This window comes from Oryzias latipes, chromosome 19 (assembly GCF_002234675.1).
Source record: "Oryzias latipes chromosome 19, ASM223467v1".
Taxonomy (NCBI): domain Eukaryota; kingdom Metazoa; phylum Chordata; class Actinopteri; order Beloniformes; family Adrianichthyidae; genus Oryzias; species Oryzias latipes.
The window spans coordinates 12,902,748-12,916,845 of NC_019877.2; the positions used below are offsets into that span (position 1 = coordinate 12,902,748).

A 14,098-nucleotide genomic window follows, 5' to 3' on the forward strand; every position below is an offset into this window, starting at 1 on the left:
TGAGTGGTGTCTATTTTTATTCACAAAGATCTGTGGAAAAGAATCACAGCTAGACATAAATGTTATTTTTCTGTATCATTTTATGAGAAATAGAATCTAAAAATCACACTTATTTATCACCAAAATAAAAGTACTTCTCTAAATAATGTTAGTAAAACTGCTTTTATTTTGTCATCATCTGCTAAATACATTACATGAACTTGGAAACCATCAATCAGATCAGCATTTTTTACTTTCACCTGACATTTTTTCCTGCATACCCCATCGCTGTTGTCATTGCCATTTTTATCAATACACATTCTTTTGTTCCATGTTGTGTTCAACAATTGTTTTTCCAGACGATATTTACAGAACTTCACTCTAGTTTTCCTTTTCCACAAGCTCATCTACAATTCTTCAACATTTTAAAAGTGTCCACACTGAATTTCCTTCTTCAAACACAGTGTTCCTTTATTTTTTAACTCCTCCAGGAGTTGTAATGTGGAAAGACCCACTCCAGTCATCTTTTGTTTGTATTTTCAAAGCATTCCCGGTGGTCTTTTAATTATGATGATTTTTAGCCATTTTTAGGGCGAGTCTTGGCGTGGACCAACCCCACCCCCCTTCCCATCACCCTACTGTTTACACGCTCTCCTGCTAGCTTACAGCGCCTCAGAACCCCCAAACTAACATTACTGGCGCAATAAAAATGGGGAGCAAATTGGAGCTATCCAGCTGCACAGCTTTGAGCCAGATACCAGCTCAGACGAGGAAAACAAAGACGTACATGGATCCATTTGTCTGCAAGTGGATGCATCTGAATGGGCGGAGCAGGGAGCTTGTGGCCCACCCAGTGTATCTTCTACGTCACAAATAAGCAGAGGTGGGTAGAAATGGGTTACAATTACTCCATATCATTTACCTAAGTAATCGTTTTGGGTAAACTGTACTTGTGAGAGTCGTCTTATTACAACATACTTTCTACTTTTACTTGAGTACATCTCTGAGAAGAAAAATGCGACTTTCACTAGTACACTGGGCCTCTTGCTGCTCGTTGCCGTTACTTTTAACTGGAATATAATATTAAAAGCTCTTTTTCAAACTGCATTTTTTTCAACTGCTATTAATTCACGGAGATTTGAATGAAGAGATACTCAGAAATGCAATTTAAAGCTTAATTTTCTTTACATGTGTCCTCCATCATTTAGAAAATGCCACAAGAACATGCATTTTCATTGGAGCAGGTAAAGTATCTTGCATGTCAGGGTAATTTTAAAATCTTGTAATAAACCGTGTCTAATGGATAATTAGATAATTATTGGAAGTTCTAAGAGATATACAGTAGTTTCCCTAAAAAGCTCCTCTGTTTTCAAAAATAGTCTATTTTTCCCCACAGGATGCACCGTGAGCTGTGGATCCTGGACGCCAAACACAAGGCTGGAGGCCCAGGTTGGAGGTGCTGAACCTTGGCCTGGGAACCCTGGTGGGTTGAGTGCTTCTGGATACCTGCTGAGAGGCTGCACCAGGGCAAAGAGGACTGAGATTCGGGGCACTTTTAAACTGCTTATTTGCCTGTGAAGTGGTTGAGGAATTAGGAGAAAAAGTAGGAAGGGGGTGTGTGTTTGCAACAGGACCAGAGGAGAAAGTTGGGAGTTTAGGGAGTGGGGCAGTTGGGGCTGGGGGTCGTGAGGAGGACACAGGGGAAGGAATCCACTGAGGCTGAGGAGCTGGAGAAGGAGATTGGTGGTGCTGGTAAGGTGTGGCACCAGGAGTTAAAGGAGGAGAGGTCACCTCGGAGCGCCTGTATGGTTCTCCGAGGGTCGTTGCTGATCGAGGCACAACCACTTTGAGGGTGGGGCCTGTGGCCATTGGAGGAGGTGTGGAGAAGCGCTTTACCTCGTAGATTCTTGCTGTCTTCTGAGGAATGCCTGTGGGTCCTCTGTGCTGCTGATGGTTGGAGGTGTCCTGAGGAACCCCACCACCATAGCTGAAGAGCGAGGAGTTGAGCTGGTAGGGTTGATGGCTCATTATGTCCACAGGCTTAATGCCCACTTTTTGGCCTTTCCTTTTGCTCGTTTCAGATTTCGCCACCTCGGGTTTCTTCTGAGCCTTTAGAGGGCACGAGGGAGACAAAAGAGGGTTGTAGTTAATGGGCGGCGGCGCTCGGATGTTTGATGAGTACTTCCATGTAGCTGGCAGTGAAGGTGTGGGTGAAGGCTCTCTTGTCTGAGTAGGAGAAAACGGTGCTGGTGCAGCAGATGGACAACGCTCCACAACGTACCGATCCATCCTGCTCTGCCTTCGCGCAAACAGCTGGCCTCCTTTTCCTGCGAGCTGGGGCACCTCAGGTACCTGGGGTTTGGGAGCTACAGGAGGTGGCTTGTGTCCTTGCTGAGCTTGCATAAAATTACAAGCTTCTGCCCCCAGCCTCAGCCAGTCCTCCTCTGGCCCTGATTCATGCGCAGCCTCCCCACTGGGCACAGCTTCAGCAGCAAGGGTCTTCCCAGAGCCTCCATCCATATTCTGGACCATGGACATCAAGTCAGGATTGGGGGAAACATCTTTGCTTTGGAGCGCAGTGAACATGGGCTTTTTGCTGCTCCGGCGGCGTGCTTCTTGAAGGATGCCAGAGCGAGCAGCTGGGACAGAGATGCGCTGCTCACGCATTGAGATTGAGTCGGTGGCGGGAACCTGAGGACTCACTGCAGCTGTGGGGTTGATATAAGGATTGGCAGATGGAGGGGGGGAGGCCGGTGTGGTCAGAAGAACAGGAAAAGATCCCTGGATCCCACATGAGGATAGATTTGGTGTTAAAACAGGAGTTGAAACACAGGTGGAGGAAGGATGGTAAGTAGAAGCTGGGGCGGAGAGGGGCAGAGCATTTGATGGACATGCTGGAGACCCTTGTACTACAGATGGTGAGTGGGGGACAAAGGGTGAAGGAGGGACACTTTTCTGAGTCGTAGGCTGAGATAATGATGCTGAAGACTGAGGGGAGGGGGGTGAAAGAGATGAGTTTACAGTGGGGGTGGTGTTGTTTCTTGGAGGGATATATAGAGAGGTGCTAGACATTGTTCTCCTTGCATCAGCCCTCTGAGGGTGTTGAGTTGGTGAGATGGTCACCATGGATACCGCTGCCACAGGTTTGGTTGCCATGGTTATCGGAGTGGGTTTGGGTTGGGGAGGACGAAACATCACAGAGGTTACGGATGCACGTGAAGGGGTTGAGCCCTGGGAGAATGGGCGGGCAGTGCGGTTTAGAACGCTGGCATTAGAGCCGAGGCTGGCGTTTCCGTGCACGTCTGCGTTTGAGCTTGGAGTGAAGTCAGCAGCAGGGGGAGAGAGGGAACTACTCTGAAGTCCATTTTGACTTCTAATGGGTGTCTGAGAGGGTGGGCTTAGGACAACACTAGCTCGACTGACAGACACGGACTCCACACTGGTGGGAGCCAAAGCTAGAGGTGACATGTGTACAGGGTGGTTACTGACAGGCTCCTTTGTGACCCTGCTCTCCTGTCTTGAGCTATGATTGGCTGAGCTCTTTGACCCTTCTAAACTTTGATTGACAGAAGACAAAAGTTGTGGAGTTTGATAATCTAAGATGTCCACCTCTGTGCTGTCATTGAAAATTGATGGAGTTGTTGGTGTAGTTGAAGGGCAGGCAGAGCTCTTCTTCTCTAGCAGTTCAAAATAACCTGAATCCCAGGTGGGGTCAAAAGATGCTGAAAAATCCTCCTCATCAACTTCTGAACCGCTTAAGGCTGAACTTCCTCCCTCTTCCTCTGTCTCCCCTTCTGTGTCCCCTTCTGTCTTCCTTTCTCTTCCTCCCTCAGCTTTGCCAAAACAGGTCAGAGTGTACTTTTTGGCTCTCTGCCTGCGTTTCTTGAACATAAGAACCCCTTTTGAGTTTGGGTTGGGAGCATCAGTCAGCAAAGATGCAATGGAGCGGCATTTAGTGCGAGCTTCCTTCACTTGTTTCTCTACGGCGCTCTCTCCACGTTGCAACTCTGCAAGACAAGAAAAGAATAGAGAAAAATAGAAAGAAGGGTAGGAATGCATGAGAAACCAGAAGAGGGAACTAATAATGAGTTACAAATTATCATCAGCGTGATAGCTCTTGTTGGCTGCAGGTAGCTGCTGATTTATACTTTATTATCCCAGCGAGGGGCTTTGCCGTTGACAGACAGCAGAGCGTGTTTTGGATTTAGAACAAAGAATTCCTCCTGCTCTACAGAGTTGAGTCACACAGTCCAGAAAGGTCAGATCACCCTGTCCTTACTTCTCAAACTGTGCTTATGTTGTTTGGGCATTTGTAAGTTGCAGACACTGAGTGATGTTATAGTGAGACTAAAGAGAGACAAAACAGGAAGGGAACATTTATCTGAAAAAGAAAATCCCTAGAAAGTAGTAAAATTATCTGTCCAAACAGAAAAGAATTTTTACTGAACAAGAAATCTTACAATAAGTTATGTTTGTCTGTGCTTGTGCGCAAGGGTGCTGAAGTCATACTACAAGCTAAGTTGTGCTGATTGTTTGCTTGTTTTATTCTTTTTTTGGTCTTTTTCTCTCTCTTATTGTATCTAAGCATTTGATACCAAGGACTCTCTTGACAAAAAACAAGATGTTGCATCTCAACAAGCTTCTCCTCATGTTTAAATGTTTTTGATAAATAAGATTTCAAAATCTGGAAACAAAGAGTTCTACACAAGCATTCAAAAGGCAAAAATGAGCTAAAAAAAACTAACTAACCGTAAGACAGAAATACTTCAAATTGAATGTTATACAGCCCAATAATAAGTATTTTGTGCTAGGTCCAAGCCCGTGTTTGTATTTTTGGAGCGTTATGTATCTAATTGTAGTTCATTTTGATTACAGTGATAAAAAAAACTAATGACTGCAGTGGACCATAATAAGTGGAAATGACTAATTTTAGAACAATAATGTAAACAAAATGAGAAAAACGATCTTAGTACAAGTTGGCCCATCTTGATAACCTAATAAAATCTCAAATAAGCACTTCTTCTTATTACATAAATCTACTTTTTTTGTCTCCAAATTATTTACACAGAATGACAGTCTTGTCAACAATTATTTAACTTTAAAGTAAGACGCCTAAAATTGAACCAAAAGTTCAAATCAAGCAATTGGAGTTCTTTTGAGTCTTACATCAAGTTTTTCTTTTTTCTCAAGAGTATAGAGCAAAAAGCATTTTGACTAATTTTAATAATAATTTCCCAATTTCTAGATTCTTACGACTGAGTTTCAGGGCCAGTTTACAAAATTTTTTTTTAAATTACAGCTTTAAATCTCGTAATTCACCTTTTTCTTTTGGTGGTCCTAAAACTCTGTCGTAGATTGTAGCTCTTAATGAGACAAAAAATACTCTAATTTTTAGAAAAACTCGGAAAGGTTTACAGAAAAGATACATTTAAAACAACTGATAAATATCTTTAATGTCTAAAAACAAGGTTTTCAAATCTTTGCAAGTATCTCTCAGGTTAAGGTAGTTGATCCTCAATTGTCATGTGTTGACTCCTGCTGTTTTTAGGCATTTCATGAACACTACTTGACAGAAATGTCAACAAGCTGAAGCCTCCCATTGTTTTGTCCATTTATTCCAAACAGATGCTTTTATCATTAAATGTCCATGTAAAATAATGGAGCGACAATGTGTGTGCAACAGAATAAGCTCAAGTGTGATTGTATCTCTACTTGATCCAGGGGCTATTTGAATCTTTTTAGGGTCTTGGCTCTCCTCACACAGATATTACCACTGTAGCTATAAACTGATAGTTCAAGCAAGCAGGCAAGGACACTAAGGCAAAGACCTTTTATAGCTGCTATTAAGTGTAGTTTGATATTTTCATTTAAACTTTGATTCAAGCCACACACAGAAATAATTCTTCCATTCTTAACCCTTTGATACCCATCGATTGCAATATGGATCAAACCACTTTAGCTCCAAAATTACTTTAACTGAACATCTAAGCAAAAATAAAAGTGATTTTTTTTCTTAGCTGGAAATAAATTCAGGCATCACAAGGTTAATTTTTTGAAGTAAACTATAATCCCAACAAAACCCGATTTAAGGTCAGTAATTAAATGAACTGTAAACTAAATGGTATAAAAAACAATCGAACTATGGATAAATGTAGGGATCATCACTGCAAAGAGTGACATCTGTCCTCAAAGTGCTTGTGAATTCTAACAAACCAGCCAAATAGCAACTATAATTTGACAGATTTATTTTCTTTAGTAGCACATTGAGATAAACTTGTATTTATTCTTTAAGAGCCACTTGTATGGAAAAAAACATTCACTGGACTTAAAGTGGCGTGGCAACAAATCCCCTCCCGGATCTCCTGCTGGCAGCTGTTTGTGGGGTCACAATGCATCAAACACAACATGAGTAACGTAACTTTGCTATGATTACAGTTGATAACACATCTGTAGAGCTAAAATCCCACATGATGAAAATCGTTAAAAATTGTATTAAGGTAATTTTTTTGGAATTTCTAAGTTTGACTTTGCCTGATATCAAAAATCCAATCATTTACAGATGTAATGTTTCTTACCTGCATAAACAGTGTGTGTGACCGCGTGTCCACCTCTGTCTGGACATGGAGGAGATGTGAGGTCCCTCATTTCACATCTGACTGTGTGTATGTGCCCTTCACCTCGCTCAGACCCTCCCACACTCAACCTATCAGAGCTCAAATCTGCTCTGCGCCGAGACCCGTTTAGTGTCCGTCTCCCTGCTCCTCTTTTAGGGTGCCGCCCATGTAAAGACTTTTGTCTGGCAACCCAAACCAACGCATGATGTCAGCCCTCTATTCCTGTCTGTATGACAGCCATCAAACACCTGTCTGAGCTCTGTCTCTCTGTCATAGCCACATAAAGAGGGGGAGACCCTCACCCCAGGACTCTCAGCTGTTGACTTTTATGTTTCTAAGTGTGTACAAGTTCCTGCTGTCGGTTAGGAGTGGATCCATTACTATGTGGTGAGAGTAACACGGCAAAAAACAGGGAATCAAACTGATTTGTGTGTTTGTATTTTTTTTTGTTACATTGTCATAACTCTTGGTTGACTATGATGGGCCCAATAGGGGTAAGGGGAATATTTGTGATGGTCCAATGGTGGGAAATCTATTATTTAAGCTAATGGTTAAATTAAAGGTAGAGATTTGATGCGAAAAGCAAAAAGCCTAAAATAAGGGTTTATTTGATATCTAAATTAAAAAATATTAATAGAAACATCTTTAAAACACACAACTTTAAAAGCTTTTTTGTGTGTTTGAAATATGAGAAAGATCACCACAACTACTGATGGGAAAGGTCTTTTCCTACAGAAAAGTTTTTCAGGCATGTGGGCTCATGTTCTTGATGACAGATCATTTATTACCCCAACTTTTGCTCCTCTAAAACAGAAACACTGTCATGCCATAGATATTCAGGGAAATCACCGGCATCCTCATTGAAATGATTTATGCTAACAAAAGTCTTTACATTAAGCCTATATGACCATTGATATCAGATTTGGAACATGCATTTCTGAGACTCCTATCTCATTAGTTTGTTCAAAATGTTCCCATAACTTGGATCATGTCTTCTGCCTTGTAGTTTATCATCATTCCACTAGAGGCAGTAGAAGGGTTTTCTGCTCATTTCAACATTTCTGCTTTCAGTAAAACTCCAAACACTTTTGGCAGAAAAGGTTTGGCTATTTTTTTACAACTTTAAGGTGAGAATAACTCATCTGTTGTTATTCATTTTTTAAATAACTATTAGCTGTATTAAAAATTGCAAAAATTATTATTTTGTAATACATTTACACCATGGTAAAATGTCTCAAATTTGAGACAGTGGGTAAATAAGGTGTTTTTTTCTGACCCTTTGAGTCAATATGTTAGCATCTTAAACTAACATTTTTTTACACATAAACTTACCAAATCACCCAATGAAGCATAAATATTACAATCATACTTTTGCAAAGTATTTTTGTGACTTTCCTGCCAGAGTCTAAAAGACATCCTAATAATAAAAAAAATATTTAAAAAAGTTTTCTGTCAACTGTTTGATTTAGTGGGCTTTACAGGGTTCGAGAAGTTGAGGATTTCTGGCAAAAAATGAAAGACGCTGATACCGAACAAGTATGTAAGCTTTTTTTTTATTTTACTCTTACTTTACCCAAGAACAAAGCAATTTGACTGCAAAAGTGGAATTTTTGGACAGGAAAGAGAAGCTTGTTTCAAGAAAAAATGTTTTATAATTTTGTCTTGGAAGAAAAATAATCTTAGCAAGAAAGTTTTTCAGTGGCAAAATAATCTTATTTTAAAGATTAAAGATCTTTTTGGCCATTTTATTATATCCCACTGGCAGATTTTTTTGTTTGTATAAATAAAGTTGTTTTAAATTTTAAGAATTTCAAATTGTTTTTCCTGCGTATTAAAACCTAATTTGCTAAAGCGGATTTTTGGTTTTCTTAACTCAAACTATTACAGCTTCCAAGACCAAAACGTGGCCCCAATCAAGAGTCTCCTTTCAACCAATTTAACATTTTAATGATAAAAACCTGAGACAGTATCACTAGATTTACAATGAATGAATACTGCAGCTGATTCATATCCAGTGATTGAAGGGCTGCTGTGGCCCAGCATGTCAATCACAAGCTTCAAATAGCTATAAATACCCTATCAGGGAGCCAAATGCCAGGAATACTGCTGGATGACACAGACTGCTGTTTCAGGGGACCTAAGAGTGGAAGTGGGGGCAGTGAAATACCTCTGTTGGCATCTAGTATATATCACCACATCCCAACCAGCTTGTTAATGTAAATAGAGCGCTCTTTATCTTTCAAAGGATGTAGGACAGGTTTTGTAATGTTTGAGTCTTGTTTCTCCCTCCTCCTGGTCCATCTGTTGCTCCCATCAACTCTTTAAACTTTTTTTTTGGTTACAATACATGTTATTAGTTCTTTCCTTCAAAATAGTAGGTACATCAAATGTAAAATTGGTTACTACTAAATGATTTTGTCGTTCAAAATCCTTAATAAAAAAAATGTGCGGATGTCACAAAATGCTGCTCTTTTCACAATAGAATGAAAACTGTATTGGAAAAAAGAAACAGGCCTGTTTGCATTCATTTTTGCAGGACAACACAGATATTGTCAGTTTCTTTTTTATTATTGTTTGCTGTTACGGCTTAAGAAATTGAAAAAAAAAATGAAAGTAGTTCTTGGATGCAATTATGCAACAACTTTTTTGCTTACTTTTTTATTTTTTTGTGCTAAGGCCTGCCACAAGTTTTCACAATTTTCACTTGTTCTCATTTCATTGTGCACTTTCGAATATAGTACTATAAATTCATTGAACTTAGTTTTTCTTTAGTTCTGTAGTTTCTGTGAAATCTTCAAGACTGAATGGGAAGGGCAGAATTTAGATTTTCAAATTATTGCAACAATAAAGTCTCACTCTATTCGTCTTTAAATCTATTTTTAAACCAGTCCCAGTGGTCTATGAATTATGATTATGCAGTTTTTTGCCAAAATCCCCAAACCTTCGTCGTTTTTTAGGACATAGTTTCTGCAAAGTGGCAGGAGTTTGTCTTTTTTTTTGTCTGCTCCTAATTCACAATGATTTAAACAATGTAATACTCAAAATTTCTATAAAGTGGGTCTTTAACATTTACCACGGGTTTTCATAGAGGCAGCGCTTGTTTGTAGGTCAGGAGCAAACCCACAGTGGAAGCCAAATGTCAGTGTGCTTCCTTCATTACAATACTGCCCCCTAGTGGTACCATGTTGATACAGCTGGTGTTGAATTGAACGCCTCATCTGACACTAAACATTTCAAACGCAACTCCACCCCTTGATAAAAATATCTATGTGTATATATCTACTCACTTGCTTGTCGAGCTTTGTCCATGTAGGTGGTGGAGAGTTCCTCACTCACAGGGCTCTGCTGTGGCCCCACCATGGGCACCAGATGGTTGCCAAAGCCCAACACCAGAACATCTTTCGCTCGTTCTGGAGACACTAAAGGTGGACAGGTCAGTGGAGTGCAGCCTCCCACCTCCTGGAAGCCACTGTCCCCCTCCCCTTCTCCATCCACAATCCCCAGGTCTGGGGTTGGGGTGAGTGTGTGGGGGGTTGGTGTGTTTGGGGTCTGTGTGGGTGTGTTCCACTCTTTCTGGGCGGGCAGGTAGATGATGTTTCTACGGGGGACACCGGGAAGACAGAGGCTATTCCACTGGTCCTGCATGGAAACTCCTGGTTCTGTAGCACTCTCATAGCTTAAAATAAAAACAGAACAAAAGTCATCAGAGTGGAAACTTCATATTTCTACATTTCCTGGATAGAGGACATCAGGTCCCCTTACCCGCTCATCTCAGAAGTCTCCTCCTCGTTGTCGTCATAGCGCGCAGGAGACCTTATGTGAGGAGGTGTGCGTCGTTGGCGTCGCTGATGAGTGTTGGAGCGTGTGTCGGCATCGCTGTCGGTTTCTCCATAGTAAGCCTCACTGTCTGGGGGGGAGGTAACACCCCTGGGTATCTCAACGGGTGTGAGGAAAGAACTAATGGAATTCAACGGGGTCACAGGAGGAGACCCAACTCTCAGGGAGGATTGAGGCGATGCAGAGCTACCAGCGTAAGAGGAGGAACGAAACTCTGAAGGAATCCTGCAAACAAATGCAAAACATCTGACAGTTTGTGGGACATGTTGACAGCAGAGCTGAAAGATCGGGCAATGCGGTGTAACTGCACGCATCCTTGATCTGACCTTTTGACTTTCAGCTTCAGCGTGGCGCTCTCTGAATCTATCAGCTTCATGGCCTGAGCATGGCTGAGCTCTGCACACGTGTGGTCGTCAATAGAAACGAGCTCGTCTTGTTCTTTCAGTCCTGCTCGGCACGCTTTGCTGCGCTTCCGAACCTTGAGAGGAAAGGAATCCCTCAATCACAACGAAGTAATTTAAGTGATCATATCAGGGGTGGGAAAACTGGGGCCCATATGTGTGTCATCAGACTGGAATAAATTACATTAATAACCCTTAATAATGTCTTATTTTCCCTGTAATTCTGGTATCTCTCCATAGATGACACCAGGTACAGAAATTTATTCTCCATCCATGTAGTGTTGGAAGATTTGTTATTTGTCTGACAGTAATTTCTGCAAATGTCTAATGATTTACTTCCGCTCTGCAGAAACTATGTCCTAGAAAACCAGACAGATTTTTCCGATTTTGTCTTTAAATCACAATTAAAAGGCCACTGGGAACGCTTTTGAAGAGCTCAAAAGACAATCGGAGTGGGTCATTAAGACCTAAAAGATCTTTTTGGTCACGTTTATTCATTACCACTTGAGAATATTTCATTAAATCCATGATCTTTCATACTTGATGGGGGGTCAGGTCATTTAAGGGAAGCTGCGCTTTCTTGTCCAACAGCTTCCCTCTAAAAGTATAAAAATAAAGCTATTCTATGTAGACACAGTAACACACACTTCACCTCGATAAGGCAAAAAAAAAAATGTTGAGTGCTTTCAAGCACCTACTGCAAGTATTAGCCATTATCAGCAGCCTATCTCTTAAGATAGTTATTGCTGTGCCCTGTCACACCAGCAGGGTCAGAGCAAGCTATTTGTCTCATTCTTTTTTTCCCACACACTCATATGAACCCTGCACAGGGAACAGGGAGCATCAGCAGAGAGGGGGTTTGAGCAGCTGCATCACCAGTTCAGAGCAAAGGGGCATGTCTGTCATTCACCACCATGTGTTCCCAAGACTCCCAAAATAAAACCCCGCAGAAGAATCAATCACATTCCTCGACGGACGGTTGGAAAGACACGCACTTTAACGTGACGGAAAATACGCAAAAGTCACAACGTTGTGTTTAAAATGTAACTGGAAGACACAGGGAATTATTTAGGTGTGTAAAAAAAAAACTAAATAAATTTAGCTTTTTCTATGTCCACCTCTCTTTAAACTATTCTAATCCTGCATTCCAAGCCAGGCTTATCTAAACTTTAAGCCCACATAAACCCATGCTCAAATTGCAGGATACACACAACAAAAAAGAAGTCCACACCAGCCCAGCTTCCAAAAGAGGTGACCTTATCCACTTAAAAGTCCTGGATTAAAAGTGACTCCTGGTGCCAGAAATGTCTTTACTGTAGAGGTCCTGACAGCTTGAGAGCGAGCCGTCATCTTTAGCATCAGTGTGGGCAAGACCCAGTCTTTGAAGAATTTCTATCAGAAAGAGAATTTTTAAACTAGCAGCAAATATCTAAAATGTGTTTTGAGCCGGGGATAAGAAATCTGAAGTATAAAAAGGTGTGACAACTAATCAGCCTTTAAATTTCACGCTGTTCCCTGACCCAGAAACTCAAGCACAGAAGGTGATATTAAATTAAATTGGACCTTAGCCCAAAAATCTCAATTTCGATTTTGTTAAGTTTGTTCAATTTATGTATTTTGTAGAGATGTAAAGATACGTTTTGCCAATATCAGGTATCTTTTAAAGTAGAATAAAAGAGAGGCAAAATGAGGGCTTATTTGTGAAAATATTACACCCAAATGAAGTAATTTTCAAAATAAGATGTTGATTTCAGGTATCAAGACCTGAAATTTGTCTGCAACACATCCATTCAAAGACCGGCTTTAAACATCTCCCTCCTACCTTTGCTACCTGTAGAGGTTTGTGCTGCTCTGCTCCTCCTTGCAGTCTAAAACCCCACGGCGCTCCTCCCGTGAGAGACACCTCGATCTCCTCAGCTACCATCCCTGCTTCCAGGCCACCGTAAATTTTGATGTGTTTTAAATGGTCTTCTGGTCCTTATATTTTTGTTTTGCCCTTCTCAACTCTTCCTGAGTTTCAATGACGGCTTGTCGGTGCTCCCCCCTGATTCCTCCACCCATCGAGAGACAGAGGGAGGCGGAGATTTTAGAAAGCAGCATGGAATGGTGTGGGAGATTTTAAGAGGGGGAGCTCAAGTGTGTCTCTGACTGGCTCTATCTTTCAATGCTTTCAACACTTGCTCTGTCAGTCTCATGCAGCACGCAGAGCAGGGGGTGATTATAGATATACAGTCCAGAAATAACCAACAGAACCTAACTCTATTTAACCCCCCCTGGCCCCAGACTATTGATAGTAATGGAACAATTTCAATTATTTTTCCTTAAGGAACAGTTTCAGGGAAGAATGAGAGTTTTCATACAGAACAGAAGTACACACATCTATTTAAGCATAATATTTTCTGTATGTCTTATGCTTTTTATGGTTTTGACATTTGGACCTCGATTCTGTAATAATAAATTCTATTCTATTTTATTCTATTCTATTTGAGGTGAAATAAATGATGCAATAGTTAATTGACAACAAATTAGAAGATTTTTTAGCAGTTTACTTTTAAAAATAACAATAATATAGTAGACATAGAGTTATGTTATATTTTTATAGTAGGGGTGTAATAAATAATTAAGTTAATCAATGAATCAATTTATATTCTTACAACAAGATCGCTCTGTCTGAGGCAAGTTGTCATTTAAATCGGCCTATACCATTTACAGTGTGGTAGAATGTTCTAACAATGTTCCCATTGGATTATTTTGATGTGAAAAAACAACAGTGGGTTGACCTTTTCCTTCCTTCCTTCCTTCCTTCCTTCCTTCCTTCCTTCCTTCCTTCCTTCCTTCCTTCCTTCCTTCCTTCCTTCCTTCCTTCCTTCCTTCCTTCCTCTTCCTTCCTTCCTTCCTCTTCCTTCCTTCCTTCCTTCCTTCCTTCCTTCCTTCCTTCCTTCCTTCCTTCCTTCCTTCCTCTTCCTTCCTTCCTTCCTTCCTTCCTTCATTCATTCTTTCATTCATTCATTCATTTCTTCCTTCCTTCATCTTCTATTCAGGGTCACTGGGGCCACCGGAGCCTATCCCGGCCACTTGTGGGCGAAGGCAGGGAACATCCTGGACAGGTCGCCAGTTTGTCGTGGCGCGGGGTGAACTTTATTACATTAAAATGTGAATGGGTTTGCTTTTAATTCTTGTTTACTTGTTTGTTTGTACACATATTTATTTTACACTTGGAAAAAAACAAGGAATTTGGAACACTCCACCTGCACTGTTCAGGACTCA

At 40.9% G+C, this 14,098-nt stretch overlaps 1 protein-coding gene across 2 annotated transcripts; it reads right to left on the reverse strand.

The window, feature by feature from the left end:
• LOC101157330 (synaptopodin 2-like protein) lies at positions 1 to 12,934 on the reverse strand. 2 transcript variants are annotated; one of them, XM_020711889.2, is made up of 5 exons: positions 12,663 to 12,934; positions 10,757 to 10,908; positions 10,356 to 10,655; positions 9,881 to 10,269; positions 1 to 3,986 (listed from the first exon to the last, which is right to left on the reverse strand). In XM_020711889.2, exons 1-5 carry the CDS (start codon positions 12,753 to 12,755, stop codon positions 1,360 to 1,362), a joined length of 3,561 nt encoding a protein of 1,186 aa, XP_020567548.1. In that variant the 5' UTR covers positions 12,756 to 12,934; the 3' UTR covers positions 1 to 1,359. The 2 variants fall into 2 exon arrangements, with proteins under 2 accessions (XP_020567548.1, XP_011486591.1); XM_011488289.2 differs by having other exon boundaries at positions 12,654 to 12,934.
• Between the last annotated feature and the right edge of the window lie 1,164 nt (positions 12,935 to 14,098).